At 38.9% G+C, this 22,421-nt stretch overlaps 1 protein-coding gene across 2 annotated transcripts in view; it reads left to right on the plus strand.

The window, feature by feature from the left end:
* The window catches only part of PALLD (palladin, cytoskeletal associated protein), a 62,214-nt gene that overhangs the window by 21,478 nt on the left and 18,315 nt on the right, over positions 1-22,421 (plus strand). Inside the window, exons 2-5 of one of the 2 annotated variants that reach the window (XM_026048635.1) lie at positions 4,714-5,406; positions 17,287-17,422; positions 20,293-20,394; positions 20,948-20,998. In XM_026048635.1, the coding sequence (XP_025904420.1) occupies positions 4,892-5,406; positions 17,287-17,422; positions 20,293-20,394; positions 20,948-20,998 (804 nt within the window). In that variant the 5' untranslated portion in view covers positions 4,714-4,891. The remainder of the gene's footprint in view (positions 1-4,713; positions 5,407-17,286; positions 17,423-20,292; positions 20,395-20,947; positions 20,999-22,421) is intronic. The other variant, XM_026048636.1, reaches the window with a different exon arrangement.

Genomic DNA, 22,421 nt, shown 5'->3' on the forward strand with positions numbered 1-22,421 from the left:
TTGCTCCTTTCCTCTTGTTAAGATCTTGAGGAAGGATCAAGGAGAGCCCAAATCAGGAACTTTAAAAGTTACAGCATCAAAAAATGTATTTAAGGTCCAGTCTTTATCTGCGGTGCTACACTGTATTGTAAAACATAAACTTGTGTGCTTTTATCAAATAAAATATACTAAGAAATAAAACCTAGGCTTTTTCTAGCAGTCATACAATCAGCTATCAGAACTGCCCAGCTCATAGCACTGTGTCTAGATCCTCAATGGCCTTGGAGTTATGGTTCCTGCTGGTAGTTGCTACCTGTTTGACCCTCCAAGGTAAGAACTACCCCTTCGTGTCGTCATTCAGCACTTTCTTGTAATCTGTTTTTTTGACAATTTAAGCAAAACTGAACTTAGCTGTTCTAACATAGAAGAAGAGGGAGTGAGACACAGGGTCTGCTGCTTCTGGCAGGAAAACAAGAGGAGCAGAAACGAGTCTGGAAAGCAGGGGCAGTGCTGTAGTTTGTTGCTTCCGCTCAGCAAGTGGCCCCTCAGCTGACACTTTCCTCCCTGCATACTGCAAACCTTTGGCTGCTATGAAGAGCAAGCCTGATTTGCTAAGGCTTTGACATCAGTGGTAAAACCAAGGCCATTTACTGCTCCCAGTGATCTGTTGTAACTGGCGCTTAGGCGTTTTCTCTGTGCCCAACACAGCCACTGAATGTTTGGAGAAGATGTTGAGTTTAAGAGCAGCACTAAGTGACTGATTCTTCAAGATACTGTGGTCAGTTTCCTTGGCATAGGCAAGCCAGAGACTTCAAGGCACAAATGAAAAGTAGAAGCTTTTCAATCATTTATTCCATGAAATCAAATTACTAAAAAGTGCATTGATTGTGCATCAATGCACTAAAAAGTTATGGAAAAAAATTCATTTCTGCAAGTCTCTGCACCATTGTTAGCAGTAGTGTGAAAGAACTTTATTACTGTAAGATATCATTGTGTGTGTGTGCATATACATACATATATATCTATAGTGGTGAACTAAGTGCTTCAAAGGTCAGAATTTCCATCTGATATTTAGCTGCATGAGCAGACAGAGCACTTTGCCACATTGTTCCTGTGAGGTAGGAACCRTGTTAGTAATGAATACTGCAGTGGAGTTTTGAGCATCCTGGAGTTCGTATATGCCACTTTAAAAGTATAGAATCTAAGGACCAGATGGAAAAGCTACTTGTTCAGGATCACAGGGTTAAGACTGTGAAATCAATTCAATTCCCTTATTTGACTACTTCTCTGTCTGAAATACTTCCTCCTTTGTACTAATTTCCAGTATTTTGCAGATTTTTAAACTAGGCTCTTAGACTCTAGGCTCTTAGAATAATAAATCATATTTATAAGATCTTATTTCTGATGCAGAAACCTCTCTGCTATTTTCTGTTTGCTGTTGTTCTTGTGCAGTCATAGTGTTTTTGAGGAAGTACCCAAATACCTGGCACCAATAAGGCACCAATAATTAACAGCTATATAATAGCTGTTAATACAATGGGAGGATATATCTATAATGGCAAGAGAAACTGCACATGTTCATCCCTAATTGCAGAACAAATTGAGTTTCTTTCCCCTTCACCTTTGGATTCTTTTATCTCTTTCCATAGCTAAAAATGTAAAAGTGGAAAGCAACCTGAGATCAACATAAGTGAAGGCGAAAAGGCCAAGCCTTGTCGTTCTAGGAGCCATTAAGAAATGATTAAGCATTGTGGACAATGAATCTGTACATGTTTGGACTGTAAATAATAACTGCATAAATTCTAGTTCTATCCTCTCTTGCAATTAGTCGATTCTATTGATTTTTTTGCTTTACCTCAAGCCATTTTTTTCCTTATTTACTTTCTTTGCCCACGTGCTGATAGAATTTAACTAAAACTTCTAGCTTTTCCTTCCTACGTTCCTGCAATTAATGTTTTGGTAAAATTGTGTGAAGACCCCGAATGAGAAAAGGAATTTTATTTGCTGTTGTTCATACAAGTTTGTTATCTTCCCTCAAAGCATGTATGCCCTTTAGAACACTGGGATTACAAAATACATTTCATCTAATTGGAAAGAGGATGTCATTAGAGTTAAACGATTTTTTCCTGTTATCCTTTCCAAAGATTTTTTTTTTTTAATTACTTTCTTTTTCTAGTACTGGAGAAGACACTACACCAAGCTGTTCCCACTGCATCCTTTTGCCTGCTGGGCCCTTCTCTGTGGGCCAGCAGTGTTGCATGTCAGTGACTTTCCCTGCACTTCTGTCAGTGCTGTTGCAAAGGAATATTTGTGAATTCATTCCCCCTCCTCCCCCTTTTTTTGTTCCTCAAAGAGAAACATCCCTAGGATACATCTGCTTAAGATATTTTAATAAGTATAGAGCATCATCAGCTGTTTAAAAATTAGTTTTGGAGGTGGAGAGCATTCTGTTACAGACAAGGATCATGTGTTTCTACCACTGGAATGAAAATTTGCTGCAAGAAGGTCTTTGCTTTTGTTGCTATGTGGACTGATGTGAAAATGATTCTGTCTGCATGATGCTTTTCAAGCAGACATACTCTGCTTGAAGAGGGGGGTGGGAGGGAAAGAAGAAAGAAGCTTTTCAAGCAGCATTTGTGCTCTCATTAGCTTGTTTGATCTGTCTTACATGTGGGGACATATTCACGTAACATGAGGCTGAGCATGGTGTGGGGGCAGAGCAGCCCGTGTGCCGCGGRGCTCCCAGGGCTGCCTTTCAGTGCTGCTTGTGTTGGTGCAGCAGCCCTGTGCAGTGGCGGCGGCCGCAGTGCGTGCACTGGTATAGGCACCACTGACAAGGCCATAGATGGGCATTTGTGTTATGCTGCTGGCTGGCACGTGGCCACAGGACTTGGCAATGGAAACAGAAGAGTCCCAAGACAAGGCAGTCTGCCTTTCAGCACATGTTGGGAAAACAGAAAAATGTTGGAGACAGATACATTTCCTCTGTACCTAGCACGGCATTTTCAGTGCTACATTGCCCTTTTATTTTAAGCCTTAGCCTTTCAGTAATAAAAATATGGAGTACAAGGAGGGAAACCTGTAATAGAAGTAGAAGTAAGTATTATTGCTACATAGTTTTAGGGGTGTTGACCAATAACTGGTCTGCAAAGAAGYAACTGAAAGATACCCGAATGAGCTGGAGGTAGTAGAGGACTTAAATGCGACTTGAAGTGTTTCTGCTATCTGCAAAGATATTCAAATGATTATAGGAGCTAAAAAAAATGAAACTGTGTACTGCACAAGTTGCTTTAGCCCATTTAGGGAAACATTTGTATAGTTTACATAGCTTAGCATAGCTTTACATAGTTTAATAAAAATTGAAGAACAAGCTGCAGTCCCTGTCTTAGCAGAAGGCGTAACTGATGGGCATTTAGACTCTCTTGTCAACATCCAAAAATAAACTCTGAAATGTATGAGTGGAGTGCAGCCTCTTAATCTTCTTGCTGCACTTTGTTTTTTAAAAAGAGTAAAAAATATAATTGCCTTAATACATATTGTTGATGAGATGACGGTAAAGCTAGCATGAACCATCAATGCGATAAAAAAGACAAAAAACAACTGTTGAAGCAAATACTTGATTTTTCAGTTTTCTGGACCTAAACTAGCACACTCTTCCTTTTAATCTAAACAATCTCTTTGGCTTGAGATCTTAAGCAGAATTATTGTCAGAAAATATTTTCTGGGAGATGTGGATGGTTAGAGTATCAAAATTAATCTTAGGATGGAAAATATGATATTGCCACTTACAATTTTGTTGCTACCAACAAAAGTATATTGTTGTGCCAGAATCATACATTCACACGCCATCCATTAAGTAGACAAATTCCAAAAGTTCTGCTCAAATAACCTAAATTATTTAATGAACAATGATACATTTGTGTTTATTAAATAATYTATATATGAAATATACCCAAAAAATGAATGTGCAAATGCTGAAACTTCATAGATATCTGGAGTACAGAAAGTTATTGTTTCCAGCTGGAACATTTACAGTTTTTAAGCAATTTGGTCTGATGAACTCTAAGATGAGAGACCACACAGTTAAGTTTGATCTCCATTTTCTGGCGGATCTTAGTTACCTTACCCTGCTACTGCTTCAGTAGAACAGCARTTCATACGCAATGAAGTGAGAGACAGGAACATCTATAAGAGTTCAGCAGTCTATTTTAACTGCTGTATTTTTTTTTCTTTTTTTTTTCTTTTTTTCTTTTTTTTTTTTCTGCAAAGGAGCAAGTAATAGGAAGGACATAATGTCATTTAAACAACCATCTTGTGACCAAAAAAGCCAATGCATGCTCTGGTTTCCCTCACTGCTGTACATGCAGAATTTTTGTTGGCTTAGCTCTTTTGAGTACTTCTGTGTGCTTGGCTTTTAGTCTGTTCTTGTTCTATTCTTCTACCCCAAAGTGTCTTCAGATTTCTCTATAATTTGCCTTTTCAGAAAAATTAAAGTTCTTTTGATTTCTGTTCTGTGTATACATTTTCTCCTCTTTTCTGGCTTGAAAGAAGGCTTTTGTGGCGATGTTTTAGGTCTTAAGAAGTATGGCTATTCAAGATGCAAATCTTTGATCTTTCCCTGGTTCCTGATTTTCCTAAACCGTAGCTCAGTGTGTGGATTTTTTTACTGCCTTCCCAACCAGCACCACATGTCTGACTGTCTTTTTGTTTCTTTTTTTTTTTTTTTTTGTACAGAGACCCTCTAAAAATACAGCAACTGCAGAACCAAATTCGTCTGGAGCAAGAAAGTGGCCAGCGGTATCATCACCATCAGCAACCCGATCACCATCCGCACCCTCCCTCTTCTCCTTCCTTTCCTCCTCCCCCCTCCTTCCAGGAGCTTGAAGCCAACCAGTGTCTCACTTCTGTGCCAATGAGTATTCTCAACTCTCATACTTCTCCCACCATGCAGTCTTCCAGCTCCTTCAACTATGCTCGGCCCAAGCAGTTCATTGCTGCTCAGAACATCAGCCCTGCTTCAGGTTATGTGACTCCTTCCTCAGGATCGTCTACATCCAGCCTTCCCTCTCCTATGTCTCCTACTGCTTCTCAGAAACAGTTTGGGAGAGCGCCTGTCCCGCCTTTCTCCCAGCAGTTTGCTCCAGAAGGGGAGTACCCATGGTCTCCTTCTTCTCCATCTCCACCCCCACCACCTCCACCTGTCTTTAGTCCAACCACAGCATATCCTGTGTGTGATTCCTTTCCACTGCCACCACCTCCACCCCCTCCTCTTCCTTCAGTTCCTTCCCCTTCCCACAGCATGTCTCCAACTCCTAGATTTTCTAATTCCGGCCAATCTCCAGCTGCTTTTCTCAGCTCCATGCTGCCATCCCAGCCACCACCTATTTCTGTCAATGCACTAGGGCTCCCCAAAGGAGTGACACCTCCGTAAGTATCAGCTAATGAGCTTCTTGCATTTGACTGTTCTGTAGGTTGTATTGAAAATTATTGCACTTGTTTGATTTTATATTTTTCTAGTGTCCTTTATTGTTACCTGCCACCTGAGAAGGAGAGATGCACGAGCTAGTTGTAGATTTGTGTATGCTAGAGATTAGATATGTAGTGAGTTTTTTGTTCTTGTTTGTTTTGATTTTTTTTTTTAGCAGAAGCAAGATTSTGGAAGAGTCCTACAGTGAGAACAGGAGAGGGAAGGAGCTAGAATTTTAAATTAGAGTTGATGTGTTTATTGGACCTGTTCAGCTTGGAGAAAGCTGAGAGGGRATATGATTAACATGTATAAGTTCATGAAGGGGGAATGTAGGGAGGAAGGGGCCAAGCTCTTCTCAGTGGTGGCCAGTGACAGGACAAGGGGTAGTGGGTGCAAGATACCACACAGGAAGTTCTRTCTCCATGTGAGGAGGAACTTCTTTACTATGAGGGTGACAGAGCAGTGGAACAGGCTGCCCAGGGAGGTGGAGTCTCCTTCTCTGGAGGTCTTCAAAACCCGCCTGGATGCCACCCTGTGCCACATGCTCTAGGTSTGCCTGCTTGAGCAGGAGGTTGGACATCACACATGTGGTGATGTTTCCGATCTCTCTCACCATTATTTCTGCACATAAAGATCAAGAAAAAGACATTGTTCAGAAGTTCCTATAGCTTTGCATACATAACTTAAWGTATAAGGTATTGAAGTATACCCCTCACAGCAAGATAATCATAATGATGTCTTGTTGGCTTTTTCCTAGAGCTTTTTTTTTTTTCTATGGAAGTTTGGGAGGAGAGGGCTTAAGTGGTATTTAGAAGAACAACAAATAAAAAAACCCAGAACCCCTCCTCCTAACAACTCCATAGATTTTCCCTCTCCCTTTGTCTTCCCTTAAGGCCAAAGCATTATTTTGGAGCATGTCAACTCCCATCATAGATCAGTTTGTCTTTCCACTGGCACGAGATTCTCATTCCATCCCTAAGAGAACAAAGAGAAATGTTGAAGAACAAGAATGAAAATAGCGTTATCCAAGACTTATTTATAACTTTGTCTAGAAGTTTTTCTAAACATATCTACAGTATCTAGGTGACTTGCTCAGCCACATACTGTTGCAGTGGGAACTTCTGTTAATTCAATCCAAAATTTGCAAAGGAAGCAAAGGAAAAGATAGATATCTAGTCATAAATCATAGATAATCTTTAAAAAGCTGGACTTCTGTCTTATGGCTCATTATGAAGTCTGGCCATAAGACAGAATAAAAAGAAAAAAGAATAGTACCATTTACTCTTGTACTCAACTTAGCTGTGGTTTTCTGCCTTACTGTGTCCTTTGCACTCACTCAGTTTCTTTATTGAAACTGACTACTGAAAGTTGTATGATCAATTTACTGGCAGTTTGGCAGGTAAACACAGCCTGCAAAACCTGCAATTGTGCCTAACAGCAGAAGAGTCTCTAAAGCAGCTATGGTTCTGTGTGCATATGCAGATGTCCTGCATAGGATAATCTGTTTTAGGCAACTGCTGGGGACTCCAGCTTGACTTTCCCTTCTGTGTGCCATGACAGAGCTAGCAACAGCTCAGGCCTCTCCTGTATCCCACGGATGTTCAGGGCTACCTCTTTCCCTGTGCTGCTGCACTCACCAGTGCCTGCTGTCACTTGAAGCAGACTGCTGTGCTCCTCCTCCTTCCCCGCAGTGTTCAGACACACACACAGCCTAAGCCCTGCAAGGACTGAGCCCTGCGAGGGCTGAGCCCTCCAAGGACTGAGCCCTGCAAGGATGCTGCGCATTTCTCTTGCCGCTCGCGCCGTGGCCAGCCTGGGTGTGCATGTGGCAGTGTCTTTCCCCCACCAGGACATGGCAGCAGCCTCAGGTTCTGAGCCGGTGAGCTGCTGGGCTGACTGTTTGGCCTGCAGCCCCTCAGGAAATGTAGTCCAGATGGGAGCTGGATCATCTTAACCATGCAGGCTATTTGTGTGTATAACTTATGTTTATAGAGATATATACACACACACACACAAAATGAACTTCTGTCATCTTAATTGTAATACTCAAACATTTAGAAGACATACTGCATGATGGAAAAGAAATCTATCATTATGCATCTTTGATGCCTAATTCTTCCCTGGCCTCTTCATTCATTTTGCTCTTCTAGGCTACTAATGCCTGATGTCTTTTGACTTGCTGATTAAACTGTTTTAATCTTTCCCATCATTCTCCTGCCACTCTCTCCTGAGAGTTTCTCTCCCCCTCACCATTACTTTTGATCTCCCCCTGCTTTGTGCTGCAATCTCAGTTCTGGCTTTTTTTTTTTTTTTTTTTTTTTTTCTCCCCTCCATTTATTTCCTCCCCTTTTGCTCTATCCTTGCTAATCCTCTTTTCTTTAGCATATTTTTATTCTGTGTGTTACAATCTCTTAACCACTTGCTATATTCAGTATCCTAAGCCTATAATATCTCAATGGTAGAAATAAACTAAGCCTCTTTTGCTAAAAGGTGAAGTATGATGTTTAACGTCCCAAAGCAGATCTTTGATAGAGGAAATTCTCTCCTGGCACCAGATGAGCACTTCTTGGGTGCACTGCAATTTCTTACATCTGTGTGCATTAATATTGCAGTCAACAAGAAAGATCTTGGGCCTTAGTAGAAGAATGAAACCTGTTTCTGAAGGCCTTTATATGTTTTCACTTTCAGTACCTTTAATGGGTAGAATGCTCTTAAAACCTACCCATTTACATGGCTCCTTTTTACTTTCGTTCTCACATTTTGATTATATGGTTGTTTATTTTCTTCTGTCCTGGGTATGTTTACCATGMTAGTGATAGCCAAATATCTGAAGGAAGGAGAAAAAAAAGTGTTTTAGCCTTTTCAGAGCCTGTGATTGCCAGAAAACTTTATTTGGCTGAGTAAAAAGTCCTAAAGGCTATTTTTGTAAACATATATATATATATATATATACACACACACACACACACACACACACACACATACACACTGCAAAATTTATTGAATAATTGTTCAATTTTTCATACATCTCATTTGTTTTTCGTTAGCAAATCTTTTCAAAATTACAGATCTGCCTCTCAGTTATAGGTTCCTCAGAATCTGTGTAATAGGCAACATTCTTACTCTTKATTACATTTTGCTAGAAACAAAATACAGAGAAAGCAATAAGCATTTCATCTGAAGCTGATGTATGTTTAGACATGGTTAGAGACAGCTTCAAAGAAGATTTCTGCAAAATGGAAGATGAAGTGGACACTCTCTGGTGGTGTGCAGGCCAGTAGAGTCCTCCTTGCTTCTCATGGAATCTGGCCTTCCCTTCATCAGCTTTCTTAATGCATTTCCTGCCCAATATACATATCTTCCTTGCCCTGCTACAAAGAGGAACGACTCCAAGGAAATGTTGTTCCTGTTGTTATGCACAAACTGAGACAAAATAAGTATACTCTTTTTTTAATCCTTGTAATTCATTTGTGAGTTCTGGGAAAATGAGCAGTAAATACCATACTGATGTTTCAATAAGGGCTGAAATTTTCCTCTGTTGTGGACTCTGAGGCTGTGGAAGTGACAGCATTATCTAAATACGTTCGGTCAAATGAATATTTCTTCTAGTCAGTAGATTTGGAGGCAGTGACATTGTATTTTTGCCAGCAATTAGTCTTACAGCCTGGCCTGAAGCATGGGAACAGCTAGACATGAGTTTACTGGATTTTATTTGGACATCTGAAACATGAAGAACAGCTTTATGTAGTTAGTACCTGGTAATTCACCATTAAACATTTTGCAACAATTGTATGGAAAATGTGTCAGTGGAATAAAATGCATCTCATCTTTCCAGTAAGCTCCAGTCACATCATAGCTATCAGCAGTTTCAAGCTTTTGCTCCAGAAAAAATTAATGGAACAAGTTTTAGGAATAACTGCCTTTTCTGATTGGACAGATTTGAAAAATTGATATTTTGTCAGAGCGTATCAGATAGGAAGAGAAGTGCTGGTAGAACTCTATAGCAAATTAAATACCTTTGGGAATTATGAACACTTATTGCTTATTTTTGAGGTGAAAGTTGGCTGGAATATTACTGTTGGATATCATTCTTAAGAATCTCTGTTCCTTCTTTTTTTTTCCCCTAAAGAAAAATCTACGAGTGGATATATAAATTGGCCTCGGGTTAGTTTTCAGTGGCAAAAAACTTAAAAGGAATAAGGTCTGTGTGACATAAACCAGAACTGAGTCTTTTTTTTTTTTTTTTTTAATTCTTTTCCCTCCCGTCTAAATCTGTAGTAGCTAGAATGCTTTCTTTACCATTCATTTGCAAAGAACTGAATTAGCTTTCTAAAAATAGGTAAGYGTACCTTTTAAATCGCAGGAAAAGGTAAATTTAAGGCAAGCCCATAGGCTAACAAATTTACATGAGCATAAGTGAAAGCAAAATTGAATCCTAAGAGTAGTGGTAAGTAAATACTTAGTGAATAATGAACAAAAAAGAATATAGATCTTGCTTCAAAAAATTGTGAACTTAGTCATTGAAGCTGGAGAAGTGGGTTCTCTTTCTGAGTATTAAAAATTATGTATGGCCAGCTGTATTTACATGCTTTTTGAAAGGAACTGATGTATATAATACTTTATCTTGAAATAGTCTTCTTTAAATAGTTATTGCCTTAGTTGCAAACAGGAAAAAAATCTGACAGTAGAGAATTAATGAAAATACATGACTGGATTTAGTACTTTCTGCTTTCAGTATAAATCTTTCAAATGGAAAAGAAAACATTGTTTTAAAGACAAGATAGTCTGCAGTCTTTTGTAAAGTTAAATTAAATAAGCATTTGTCGCTATACATCATAAATTTAGTTACTGTTTCTAGAACTTTAAGACAAATCTTAAAAAGGATTCTAGAGGATTATGAGAATAGGAACATCAGAGAGCTCTACATGTTGGGGTTTTTTTTCCCGCTGTGTGAGTCCAGGCTTGCCAGTCTGTACTTCCGGTCTTGTGCATTGAATTCTTTCTCAAATATTACTGAGAGGTGAACTTTTACTAATCCTTATATTCTTTGTGTAGCTTAGCTGTGACAGTGACAACATGGGGAAAGGCTGCGCTTCTGGGTGTTTTTATCTTACCACTTTCAACAGTCTCTCCTTACCAATGCCAGCTTTCAATTTAGAGTTGTCCCATGTAGATCTGAGATTTATTTTTTCACATTTCTGTAAGTTACATTTCTCAAAACTGTAAAAAAAGTTTAGATTACCTCCCATATGACTGATTTAAAGGAATAAGGGACTCATTTATTTAAAAATACCACCACCATTTAAATGGAAGAAAGTGGTTGGGATGGTTTGAGGGACTTGCCTCCTCTCTATGGTACTTACTCATTAATATCTGAATTTCTCCTTGGACTTGTGAAAATATATCTGAAGACAAATATTTATGTCACTGGAAAAAAGCCAACAAAAGTTAGTGTTTACTTTTATTCCCAACCTCCAGTTTTACAGCATGGATACTCCTAGATTTTAGTTTTATGTTCTGCAGACTTCTTCATCTATTGCCCCTGTCCAGTAGACCATTTTTTGTTTAAGGTTTCTTGCTTTAATATGTCTCCTCCTCTCCCACAGTTAAGTGACTTGAATCTTAATTGTGGCTMTTAGGCCAACATCTGTGTGGTTTATCTAGGATATCAGATCTATTCCGGTCAAGAGTAAGCAGTGATCAAGAATCCAACATGAAGGGGGAGGCATGCAGTCGGTAGCCAAAATRACTGACCTCCTGTATCTTGACAGCTATTGCGCCTGGAAGACTTTATTTTCCAGATGTTTTTGATCCATTTCTTTTTCTGAATGACTCTTAAAGTTGCTTAAGATTCTTGTGAGATGGCAAGTGAACTTAACTAAAAGAACTAGTGCTTATACCKTTCTATTGAAAATAGAGGCTGTGTGGTAATTCGTTTATTTTAGTAAGGTTTGCACCTTGGCTTTGTAGCTTTTTTTGGCCCATCAACATAGCCAGGGTCCTGCAGATTTCTCCTTACAGGGATTTTGTATTACAGCTGTCTTATTTCATGCAGATCAGGATGCCACAGGTACAGTGGTCAGTGAAATATCAGGTGCAGTGGTTTATGATGCTGGAAACCTTAGCAGCATTTTCAGGAATTTGAAAGAAATATTATTATTTTTGAATATAGTCATTTTTCTCAGTCCTTGTATAGGTTTTTCTTACCATACTTCTGGTAGTTTTCCACCTGTTCTCAAGAGTTCAGGACTACAAGGTTGGTGCCAACCTTACCTACATTCAGGAGCAGTCAGTTTTGTTCATTCCTTCAGTTTTAGCAAAATGCTGGAAACAGCAGAAAGGCAGATAAAATTACCAGTTGCAAAATAAGTAGTATTTTTTCATTTGATACCAAAATATCTGGACACTTTTTATTTAATTAAGTAAAAATATATTTTGAAAGATTAGCCTTAGAAAAATAAGTTCTTGGTAATAGACACACAGTTTGTAGTGAGTCTGTTGTCAAATCATGCTTCAAAAATCATGCTTCAAACATGCTTGGAAATATGTATTATTCATGTACTCACATCAGTTTTGATGCTATCCAGTGCTAACAAATTNACCATAGTTTCAGACCTTACCATAGTTTCAGACCTTTTTCTTGGTGTGATAGCAATAGCTGAACTTTGTTACCTTTGGTTCATTTTGTTGAAGTCGCTCGTATTCTGGACTCTGCCTCAGGCATTCCCTTAAGTCCMTTTTATGTCTCTGACAGAGCTGAATCCTAGTCTCCAAGGTGAGGCTGAAACCTAATTCTAATATGCAACTGTAGCTCCCAAGTTTGTGACCTGTTAGAGTACTTATAGTAATTTTGTTCTTACAGTAAGTGAAAATGTGTTAAACGGACAGGAATTAATTGTATTTTTGGAAGTCTTTAGTTCTAAAAGAAGAATCAAGTTACTGTTCATTACCTCAGTACCAGAGAATTGATTTGGATTTCTGTGAAACTGAGCYATATTGGCTGCAAACAGGAATTTGTTCTTGGAAGGATAACGGCAACCAGCCTCTTACCCTTGTTTACACTGCAAAAGGTACATAGGAAAAGAACAGGACTCTCCTCCAGCGTTCACTCTGTGTAATTAAAACATGAAAAGTACTGCTGGTTTGGCTCGTTTTCTAAACAAATGTTAGAGCAAACATTCAAAATGAAGGAGAGCCAAGCCAAAGTTGCAAAATTTTCTGCTGTCAGGAATTTGTGTGTATGAATTCAGATGCTTGAGTTTTGGCAACTTCCTTACGTCCTGTCCGTCCCAAAAAATTCAGACTTACAGGGTTATAGCTATGACTGTACTCAGCTACCCAGTGACTTAAGTGATGCTCATTTGAGAGGTGAAAATCAAGATGAATTTCAGCCTGATTCTCTCAACGAGTGAGAATTTCTTTGCATGTTGGTGGTAGTTGTTTTGTGCCTAAGGCTAATGGTATCTGTGTCTTCACACGTATCTTTTCCAACTGTATCATACTGGCTTGAACGCTCCTGATGTACCTTGAAAATTACAGGCAGAGAATGAGCATACAAATACACAAATCATTTGGCAGAATATTTTATTTGTTGTTATCCTTGGGAAAAGATTAAAAGAAAGCRTACAAACAACCAAGGAAAGAAGTAGTCTTAAGAACTTGATGCATTCAGATAAGGTACATAAGCTTAGTGAAAGATATTTGCAAAGGCAACTGAAGAAAGTTTGTTGCCAGTCTATCTGACTGATAAAAAGTCTGTCACACTAATGGTGCTGTGCCTTGAAGGGCAGGTTCATTGGTGACCTCTGATTTGTCCCCGATGCTTTGTAGCCATTCTGAAGTTCATCTCAAGAATGTAAGTCTCAAAAGCTAATGTGTTGAGGGGTGTCTGTATGTATATACTTTGCATACTTACATGCATTTGTATATGTAGAGAAAGAAGGAAAGCGATTCTGATGAGGGATGCAAGTAGAGCATCTGCAGGAAGAATTACGTTTTCTCATCTACCCTCTCCCAGTATAAAGTAGTCCTGAGACAGAGAGCTTTGCTAAAGTCATTTGAAAGAGCTTTGTCTGATGTTTGTTTTTATCCTTATATTTTTAAACTGAATCCTTGCTTGTTTAAATACTTAATAATGAAGTAAAGAAAATCAATTTTTTCAGACAAATTGCCTTGACTGGTTTTTGGAGATCACTGTACAAAGCTCAGAATGTTCTGGCTTGTAAGCAGAGGTGTGGAAAGGTTGTTAGGGATCTTGCCTCTCATGTAAAAAACTACCAAAGATCCCCAAGCCATTGCTAAAAACTCTGCCTAGCCTGTTCTTAAATAAAAATTCCTTAGCTTCCCCACATAACTTGATCCTGTGTTTAAGCTATTATTGGTCATGAAAGGAGAAAGGAGGAGAGTTCAACATTGTTTCTGTCTAATTGAGGTCTGTCTGTCTTGAAATTAARTTGTCTACTTATTGTCCTCAATGAATGGGAGAATGGCCGAATGTCAGCTGTTTTTTCATGTCTTAAAAATTTGATTTATCTCCCCATACTCAGTATTCTCATTTCCAGGCTAAATAAACAGCATTTTTTCAACCTCACAGAAGTTATGTTTTAAAAACATCTTACACTTTTCTTGCTTTCCAGTCTCCAGTTTGCTGTCTTTTTTGTAAAGGACCATGGTAGAACTAGACTCAGTCTCCAGCAGCAAAAAAAATAGAACAAAATAATGAGATTTCATGTTTTAGACTAATATGTTTCAGAATTCTATTTCTCTTTCAAAGCTATTTCATTGTGTCCAGAGTTTCAGTCTCAGTCTTTCGTCTGAGATGCTTGATATCTTAGTGCTACATTTACATCCATGTTGCTCTCATGCTTTGAACTTCTTTCCTGATTTTCTTATGAAGATTGTAATTGACAGTGGTTACCTGAAAATTAGTTGCAGCCTCTGCAAGGACATTGTCATAAGCCAGTTTGTGAAATGTGCTTCTTATTTCATTATTCCAGTTGTTGGAATCCTAAATGTTGAGCTTAGTAGGGGCATTTGAAAGACCTCATTGGTCTTTCTTCCAGTTTGTCAGAGAAAACCTCATACTAACTCTTGGAATAGTTTTTCCAGACAGTTATGCAGCCCTTTAATAGAATTTTCAGCCAGACTTATGTTTCTTTAATTTGCTGAGGAACTACAGGAGCCACAAAGGGCTTACTCAGTAGCTGTAAACTGAAATGCTACTTCTTTTTGCCTGTCTGCATGCCAGTCAGTCCGTCAGAGAGAGAAGTTAGTGGGGCTTGATGTGATTCCATTTTAATTGCCATATTACCCTACACTGTTTTGAAATGGACTACAATGTTATTTTCTTGTGCTTAGTATGGACTTTGGACTGACTGACGTAATAATTCCCTTGGTACTCCTGGCTTCTTTTAAAATAGGTGTTTGCTTTCTGGTTTTTGAGTGATTGCTARTGCTTCAGAAAATGCTTTTACTTGGTTCTTAAAGTCCACTCCAGAGTACTTAGCCTATCACCCCTTTTTATGCAGTATTGTGACTTTCTTGGGTATATTGTAAATTTTTCTTTTATAATCTATGAAATGCTGAGTGTGAACTGGCCTTTTTTTCTGCTAACACTCTTACAGTTTTAATCATCTGAGTACAAAGCTTGTACAATGTGAAAGGAACACTTCATATCTCTTGCAGTTCTCAAGGCAGGATGCAGGTCTCCCTTGAGTTGACATGGAACATCTTCAAAGTGAAGCTAAAATCTGGTTTCTGAGTTGGGCTGGATGGGATAAGAACATGGGAGGTAAAGGAAAAGACTGTGAGTGAAGACAAGGAGAGAGCTACAGATGTCACCTTTCCATTAGCCTTCCAGCACTCAGTTAAACCTTGATGTGGGATCTTGGCTCTTCCCAACTTCTCACCCATTTTCCTTTCCTATCTTCCACTGCCTTTACTGTCCTGTAATATCTTGAGCTATCGCAGCTTCTCTTCCCAAAGAGGGTTTTCCTACTGCTCTTGGTATTCCCCTGCCTCCACGTAGGTGGAGTAGTTTTCCTGACTGCTCCTTCCCCAAAGCAGTATCGATGTGAGTTTGTTGCACTGGGGAGAACATCCCTAGGCGAATGCAGAGAAAATTATTCTGCTTGGTGAGTGGCAAGAGCTCCAGCTAACTGCTGAACATGTCTAGGGCAAGGGGTGAGGTTCTCCTCCAATGCTCTGTGACACGAGGCAGGCATTGGGCAGTGGCATTTGCYTGCCGTACTTCTGCTGCAGCTTGATGTGAAAGTAAATCTTTTTACAAATATCTCACCGTTCTCCTAGTTTGAAGATATTTCAGTAACAAGATACGAAATGTTTTAGGCATTTAGACATACTGTTTCCAATTATTGTCTTCTCCATCTATTCATTTAGTTTAGTTTTGGCTTTTGACAGTGTATAAGCTATTGTTTCCTTTTCAACTACAGCTAAAATTTACCATGAAAGAAATTTTCTGAAGAACAAGGTTAATCTACCTATATTATAAAAATGTAATGCCCAAGAATATCCAGAAACTCTGTGTAATTTTGGATTAATTTCTTGTGCTGGTAATAAAATTGTTATGTTATGTGTGGGAAGGAATATAGCCCATAATTGCTAGTCTCATTTTTTTCCATCTCTGTCATCTGTGAAATCCTAAATTTGAAAGAATTTTAAATGTTCCTTCCAGAAGGCAAGATCACATGGTTCCCAGCATATCAAAGCAACGGAAATATTTTAATGTAAAGCAACAGATGGGTTTGGATTCTAATTATAAACATCGTGATACATGAGTGGACTTAGGCAATTTAGCTGATTCCATATTTTGCAAAAGTTGTTTCCAGGTAATGGGTTGAGCTGCAATTAAACACTATAAAGTTGATAGAGGAAAAAATAGAAAAAAGAAAAAAGGAAAAAGGGAAATACAGTACTGAGCCAGCATCAGTATTTTAAATTATATTGTTTGACTTCACTGGAGAAGTACAGTGCATTTCAAGTTTACAGAAGTGATGGCAATGTTTGTTTCTTCATAACCTGAATTGTATATCTCATCGTCATTAGAAAACACTGTCATTAGGTATTTCCAGCAATAGAGTCATCATAACATTACTGAAAAGCATTTAATATTAGTGCAGACAGGAGGGAAAAAAAAATTCCTGTGCGCTTCCAAAAAGTGGGAGTGACGCATCCTGGAAYTGCAATCACATCTTCGAGGCTGCTGTGAGGAACAGCTGAAATGGTTGTAATTCTGCTGTGAAAGCCTGCTGCTGCCCATTGCTTTGCAGGAATGATTTTATCTTTTGCCAGCGTAGCCTGGACTCTGAATAACTGTTCCTTCAGAAACAACATTTACATGTTGCCTTCTGGTAATGTATTCATAAAGACAGAAAGAGTAAATATTAAGTTATGCAATGTGTTCAAAAGCTGTTACAAAGATTAGTTGTTAATAATTTAGGAAATTAATAAATAACCGCATTGTCATGCTTCTTTATGATCTTTATTCTTCTGGTACTGCATAGAAATCTAGTTTACTTTCCCTTCCTGCTTATCTAGTCATACTCTCATGCTTCCTGTCACTTTGCTTTACTGTCATTGCTCATCAGTTTCCCTTTGAGTGTGTTAGTTACAGCCACTGCTATGGCTTTCTGAGCGCTGTTTCAGTTAATTCTTGAATGAAGCATAATGTGAGTTACAGGTGGCTGTATAATAAGTGATATGCCTGCCCTCCAAAGGCAAAATGTAGGGTTTTTTTTCACTTGTGGCAGGGCTTCATCTAGTAAGTCCTCAATACTAACSATTTCAGGAAAACTCATGAACTTTCTCATACTCTTTTGCAGGGGGTTTCCCAAGAAAACAGGCAGAACTGCCAGGATAGCATCAGATGAAGAGATTCAAGGGTCAAAAGATGCTGTAATTCAGGATCTGGAAAGAAAGCTTCGTTTCAAAGAAGACCTTTTGAACAATGGGCAACCGGTACGAAAACATAAAACACTCTGGGGAAAGGGAGGGGGCATCAAGGGTACTTTTTCAGATATCCCATGTATAAATTAGATGTATACATTGTCAATATAGTATTTTTTATGTTTTAGAAATTAATTAATTTTTATTGAATTTTCCAAGGCGTAAGCAAACTCTTTGTTTTGGCCTATCGGTTCCTTAGTTTGGAATTAGCAAAGCAGCGGAGGTCTGCAAGCTGATGAGCCCCTGCAGCAACCCTGTGCCATATGGCAGCCCAGGGGCTGCTCCAGCCTCCTTAGAGGCTGCTTCAGCCTCCTTAGAGGCCGTCTTGGCTTTGGCTGTTCATCACTGTCAGGGAGCACTCGGTCAGCGTGAGCGTAGCCTTCGCTCAGCCGGGCCCATTTGCCATGCTGCCCAACAAGGCGAGCTGGGAAGCGTTAGGTGGTGCGTGGACATCGCAGGCAGTTCATGCGCTGGCAGCTGGGCATCGTTACATCCTGTGACTGAGCCACTTTCTGCACCAACTTAAAGCTACTAATGGAAGCACTTTACCAAGGGCTAACAATCTACTTGAAAAAAAATAGAGAGAGATAAAACGGGCAGGTGTAACAAACACTTGAAGCATACTGYGGCAAAGTTCTCTGTTAATTTTTGTGCATTTTAAGATTTGCAGAAAAAGATAAAATACTTCTTCCTGCTAAGAGGTGATAAGAAGCACCTTAGAACATCTAGAACTCTCCTAGAACTTGATTAGTTATTAAAGGAATGATTAGAATGTCTCTGAAGCAGAAATCTTCTTTTTAAAGAAGAAMGTAACTTAAAAAACTGCAAGCTGTCATCCACATTTTGTCTCTGAAAGGTTTTCAGAGGGATCTGAATGTCTTGTGATACCTTTATGTCACTGAAAGTTGCCTAGGTCTGTTAGAGTGTCTGCAGTGCAGTGCAGGCCTGTTGATTTAGACTCACTGCTCCAGAGGTGCCGAATTCACAGCAAGGAGGATGGCATGAAATGGGGTTGTGTTAAGAGTGACTAGCACTGTGGTGCCTGCCTTCCACCCTGGCTGCACAGAGTCTGGCAGTTCCCTTCAGCAGTTGAGCAGAATCACCCTTCAAGTGCAGAAGTTCAGGTTTTTCATGGGAGGTGAGCTGAACGTGGCTGTTGATGCCTATTTTGGAAAGTGAGCGAGATGTTTGGCCTCGACCTATGAGTGGAATGTCCTGAGAAAGCCCACATGGCCCYGGGAAAGCAAGCTGGGATCAGGTGACGTGGTCGCTTGAACCTAGTTGACTCTGCTTTCGTGCTTGCCTTGAGGCTTTGGCCTTGCAGATGCCTGCCCTGGGTGATTCTGTTCGTGTCATCGTGGCTGAGGGCCCTGGGAGGGATCACAGAAGAAATTAAAGTGAAGAAAAGTTCAGGAGTTGTTTAGAAGCTCCATAACTAAGCCAAGAMTAGTACCCAGTTTTCATAAATCTTAGCCTGATGCTTTAAATATAATGTCACATCTTTCTAAAATGAAATAAAATTATTTTTTAAGTAGAAGCGTTAAGTAGATCTAACATTTTACATTTTTTTTTCCCTGTATTCAGTAGAGTTATTTAACCATGCAGTGAGTTTGCTTTTCACTTGCTGACAGAATTATGCAGTGTTGGTTTGTGAGAAATTAGGTGCATGGAATGTGTTACTGAATGTAGAAGGAAAAATAATAATGGAATAATTGTATACTTACAAGGCCTTTTTTTTTCTTTTAACTTTCTTTTCCTTGTGAGTATAAACTGCCACTGTTTCTTTTTAAGCACTGTCCTTAGTTTGCAAAAGGAAGAAAAGAAATAGGGTTAAAAATCTGAAAGACTTTTTTTTCATAAAGTTTTTTTTTTTTTTTTTTTTTTCTTTCTTCAAAATAATCAAGTAGGGTAATATCTCTGTGGCATTTTTGGCAGAGTTTTCTGCCCTGTAGTTCTAACATGGAAATTAAGCAGAACGACTAGAAGTAAGATTTGGGTTGATTTGACATGCACTTTTCTGATGGCTATGCTGATTTAAGTGGTTTCTATTGCTCACTCATGTCCAAGTTCCTGGCATGAGGGTGGAAACAAATGGCAGTCAGGACAAGGGTTGATTAAACCAGAAGAGCCACTGGTAATGCAAAAAAAATGCATTACAAACTGTAGCAGAGATTTTTGGTTAGAAACATATTGCTGCTCTCTCTTGTGAACGTTATTTTAAATTAAATTTCTGCTGCTTCGAAAGGGGAAAAAGAAATGTTTGTTTTAATGTTTGTTTCTAATTTTCATAAAAAGGTTCGAGGTGGGGAGCAGAATGAATTAGCTAGTTCCTAAGTAGCCATTTTCTGGATTCTCTCTGTGGCAGTTTGATTGTCACCTGAGTGACAGCCGTGGGCGATGTTTTAAAAGCAGCACAAAAGTTGTGTGCCACATATGCCTTAGTCTTCCAGTCCTGTTTGTGTATTTGCCTGAGCAATATTTGCAGGAAATGATTCTTTATTCACGAATATTTGTACCACTGTTTCCTGCTTATTTCTCTTTAGAAATTGTAATCCTGCTTAGAAGATGTGTTTACTTTCTGTCAAAATCAATTTAATGTCACAAACAGATTAATCAGTTCATGTAGTGGAGAAAAAGCAGAGGTACTATTATAATACAAAAAGCCACTTTTCTGTTTAAGTGCTTTTTACAACTAAAAACAGAGAGTAAACAATACAGAAAATGTGATACAGAAGCAAATTCTGAATAATTTTCAACTTTCGCCATGGAAGCCGTACTTACTCTTTAACTGCCTTATAGTTCTTACTGAGAAACAATAAGTTTTCTTTCTTTTTTTTTCTTCTTCTCCCCTCCCCCCCTTTTTTTTTTAATTCTTTGTCCAGAAGTTGACGTATGAGGAAAAAATGGCTCGCCGGCTGCTGGGCGCCGACAGCGCCGCGACCGTCTTCAGTATCCAAGAACCGGAAGAGGAGCCGGCCTTACAGGTGCTGCCTCACTCTGCACGTTCACGGGAAAATAAAATAAAAAATTCCCTTTCTTTTTTTCTCGCAGGCCTATATAAGACAGTAAATAACACAAGATAGGATGGTTTTGATTACAGAAGTCATATGTTATATATCAGTGAAGTAAACTGGAGAATCACATGCATATTGCTCAGTTTTTCCATACTGAATAAGGCTGAGAATTCTCAAATGTCTGCTTTCCACTTTAAACTCTTCCGTTAATCCTATTCTGTCCTGACCTTTAAGTCTCTCAAGGCAAAAATACATCTACTATCTTGAAACCATCTTGCCTTTCTGTGTGTAATCTGCACTTTTTGGATGCAGACCAAAAAACACAGCAGCAAGCCTGCTTGGAAGGCCAGGTACACATTCCCTAGAGTCTGTTGAGATGCCAGAGCCGCTCTTCAGAGCTGCGTAGTGTCTGTTTGCTTACGTTACCACACGCAGTATGTTCTGCTGGTAGAAACTCTGGAAGATTGTCATGGATTCTTCTGGTCTTCTTTCTGCCTCTTCATCTTTTCTTCTGCCCTTACAGGAAGTTCGCTCTATTGATGCTTCTGTAGTGAGGCCTGTGGATATTCAAAAGGTTAATGTTTTCACSTTCTTTCTTGTTTTTCTTATCCACTGTTTTTTTTTAACCTGTTGTCTTTACCCTTTCCCTGCTCCTGCTCTTGGTTAATAAGAAGAGGTCCTCTAGGTTTTAATAACTGAGGAGGTGCACTCCCTCCGCATCCTAGGCTCTATCTATATGCCTAAGCATCTGAGTGTAGTGATGATGTGCTCTAGTATCTTTCTGCAGGAATGCTAACACACACTGGTACTAACTGTCTTGCATCCAAATCAGCTGCTCTTATATAAAATAATCTGTGTGCTTCATGATTTGCTTTTGTGATAAACTTTCAGGGAACAAAGAAATAAAAAATATCTAGAGTTTATTAAGGTCAACTTCTCTTATCATATTTTCCTCCTTTATGATTAGATGTGTAGTTACTGTCTGTTGTTACCATTGACATGCAGTAGAAAGTCTGCATGTCATTCCTAGACCAAAGTCAAAGATAGAAGATGAGGTCTGTGAAATGTGGTTTTTCGTTTGTTAAATAAAAAAGGGCCAGAGACAATCACTGAAGATCATTTTTGAAAGAGTACCTAAATCTCTGTTGACTGAGAGAACTGGCTAATGTAGATTTTTTTTTTCTTCTCCTTCTGAACTTTTTTTATATTCTGCCATTATCTTGCCATTACTGAGAGCAGGACATTCTTACTGTGCGTAGATGGAGTGAACAGTTCAAGAAAAGAAATACTGTGTATGTCACAGTAATGTTTCCCAGCATCTAAAAAGCACATTTAAACAAGTAATGGTGTTCTACAGTGGATGAAATATTCTACTCTTCTTTCTAAATCTGGGCTGTACTTATGACAAAATGTTTTTCTAAGCAAGAATTTGATACTTTTGGTCAAACAAAGGGGAATATGGTAACAGAAGTGAAGGGTGGAAAGTATCAGGGTTTGCCAGTGGTGCCATTTTCTTGTTGTTGCAAGCAACTGTAAATAAAATCATTGTAGCCTTCGGGTGCAGCCTCCAGTACAGTTRTGTGGAAATTGCAGATGTGAACCAGATGGTCTTTTGGACATCTGGAAGTAAAACCTGCCCTAAATCTGTGTGTACCCTCAAGGAAATATTAGTATATGTCTTTCCTCTTTATGAACTGCTTCAGGATACTTTTATTCTTACAGGCTTTTTTTAAAAAATGGGAAGAAAGCAACCAGTGACTTTCTTTCCCCTTATAAATTAGACCTTAAGACAACATGAAATACAGTTTTTGCGTCATACCAGATGTCTTCATTGTTTCATAGGGAAGTTATTTGAAGGCATGGATTGTAGTGTTTTTCTTCAACAAGATACAGTTTCCGTCTATATGTAAAACCCTAATGGATTATCAAAGATCAGTAGAATAAAAAAAAAAATCATTAAAAATGCATCTTGCTAAGCAATGTGTTGAAGCTGGACC

The sequence above is a fragment of the Nothoprocta perdicaria genome, unplaced genomic scaffold (assembly GCF_003342845.1).
Source record: "Nothoprocta perdicaria isolate Ctin4 unplaced genomic scaffold, notPer1 scaffold_56, whole genome shotgun sequence".
In the NCBI taxonomy this organism is placed as follows: Eukaryota; Metazoa; Chordata; class Aves; order Tinamiformes; family Tinamidae; genus Nothoprocta; species Nothoprocta perdicaria.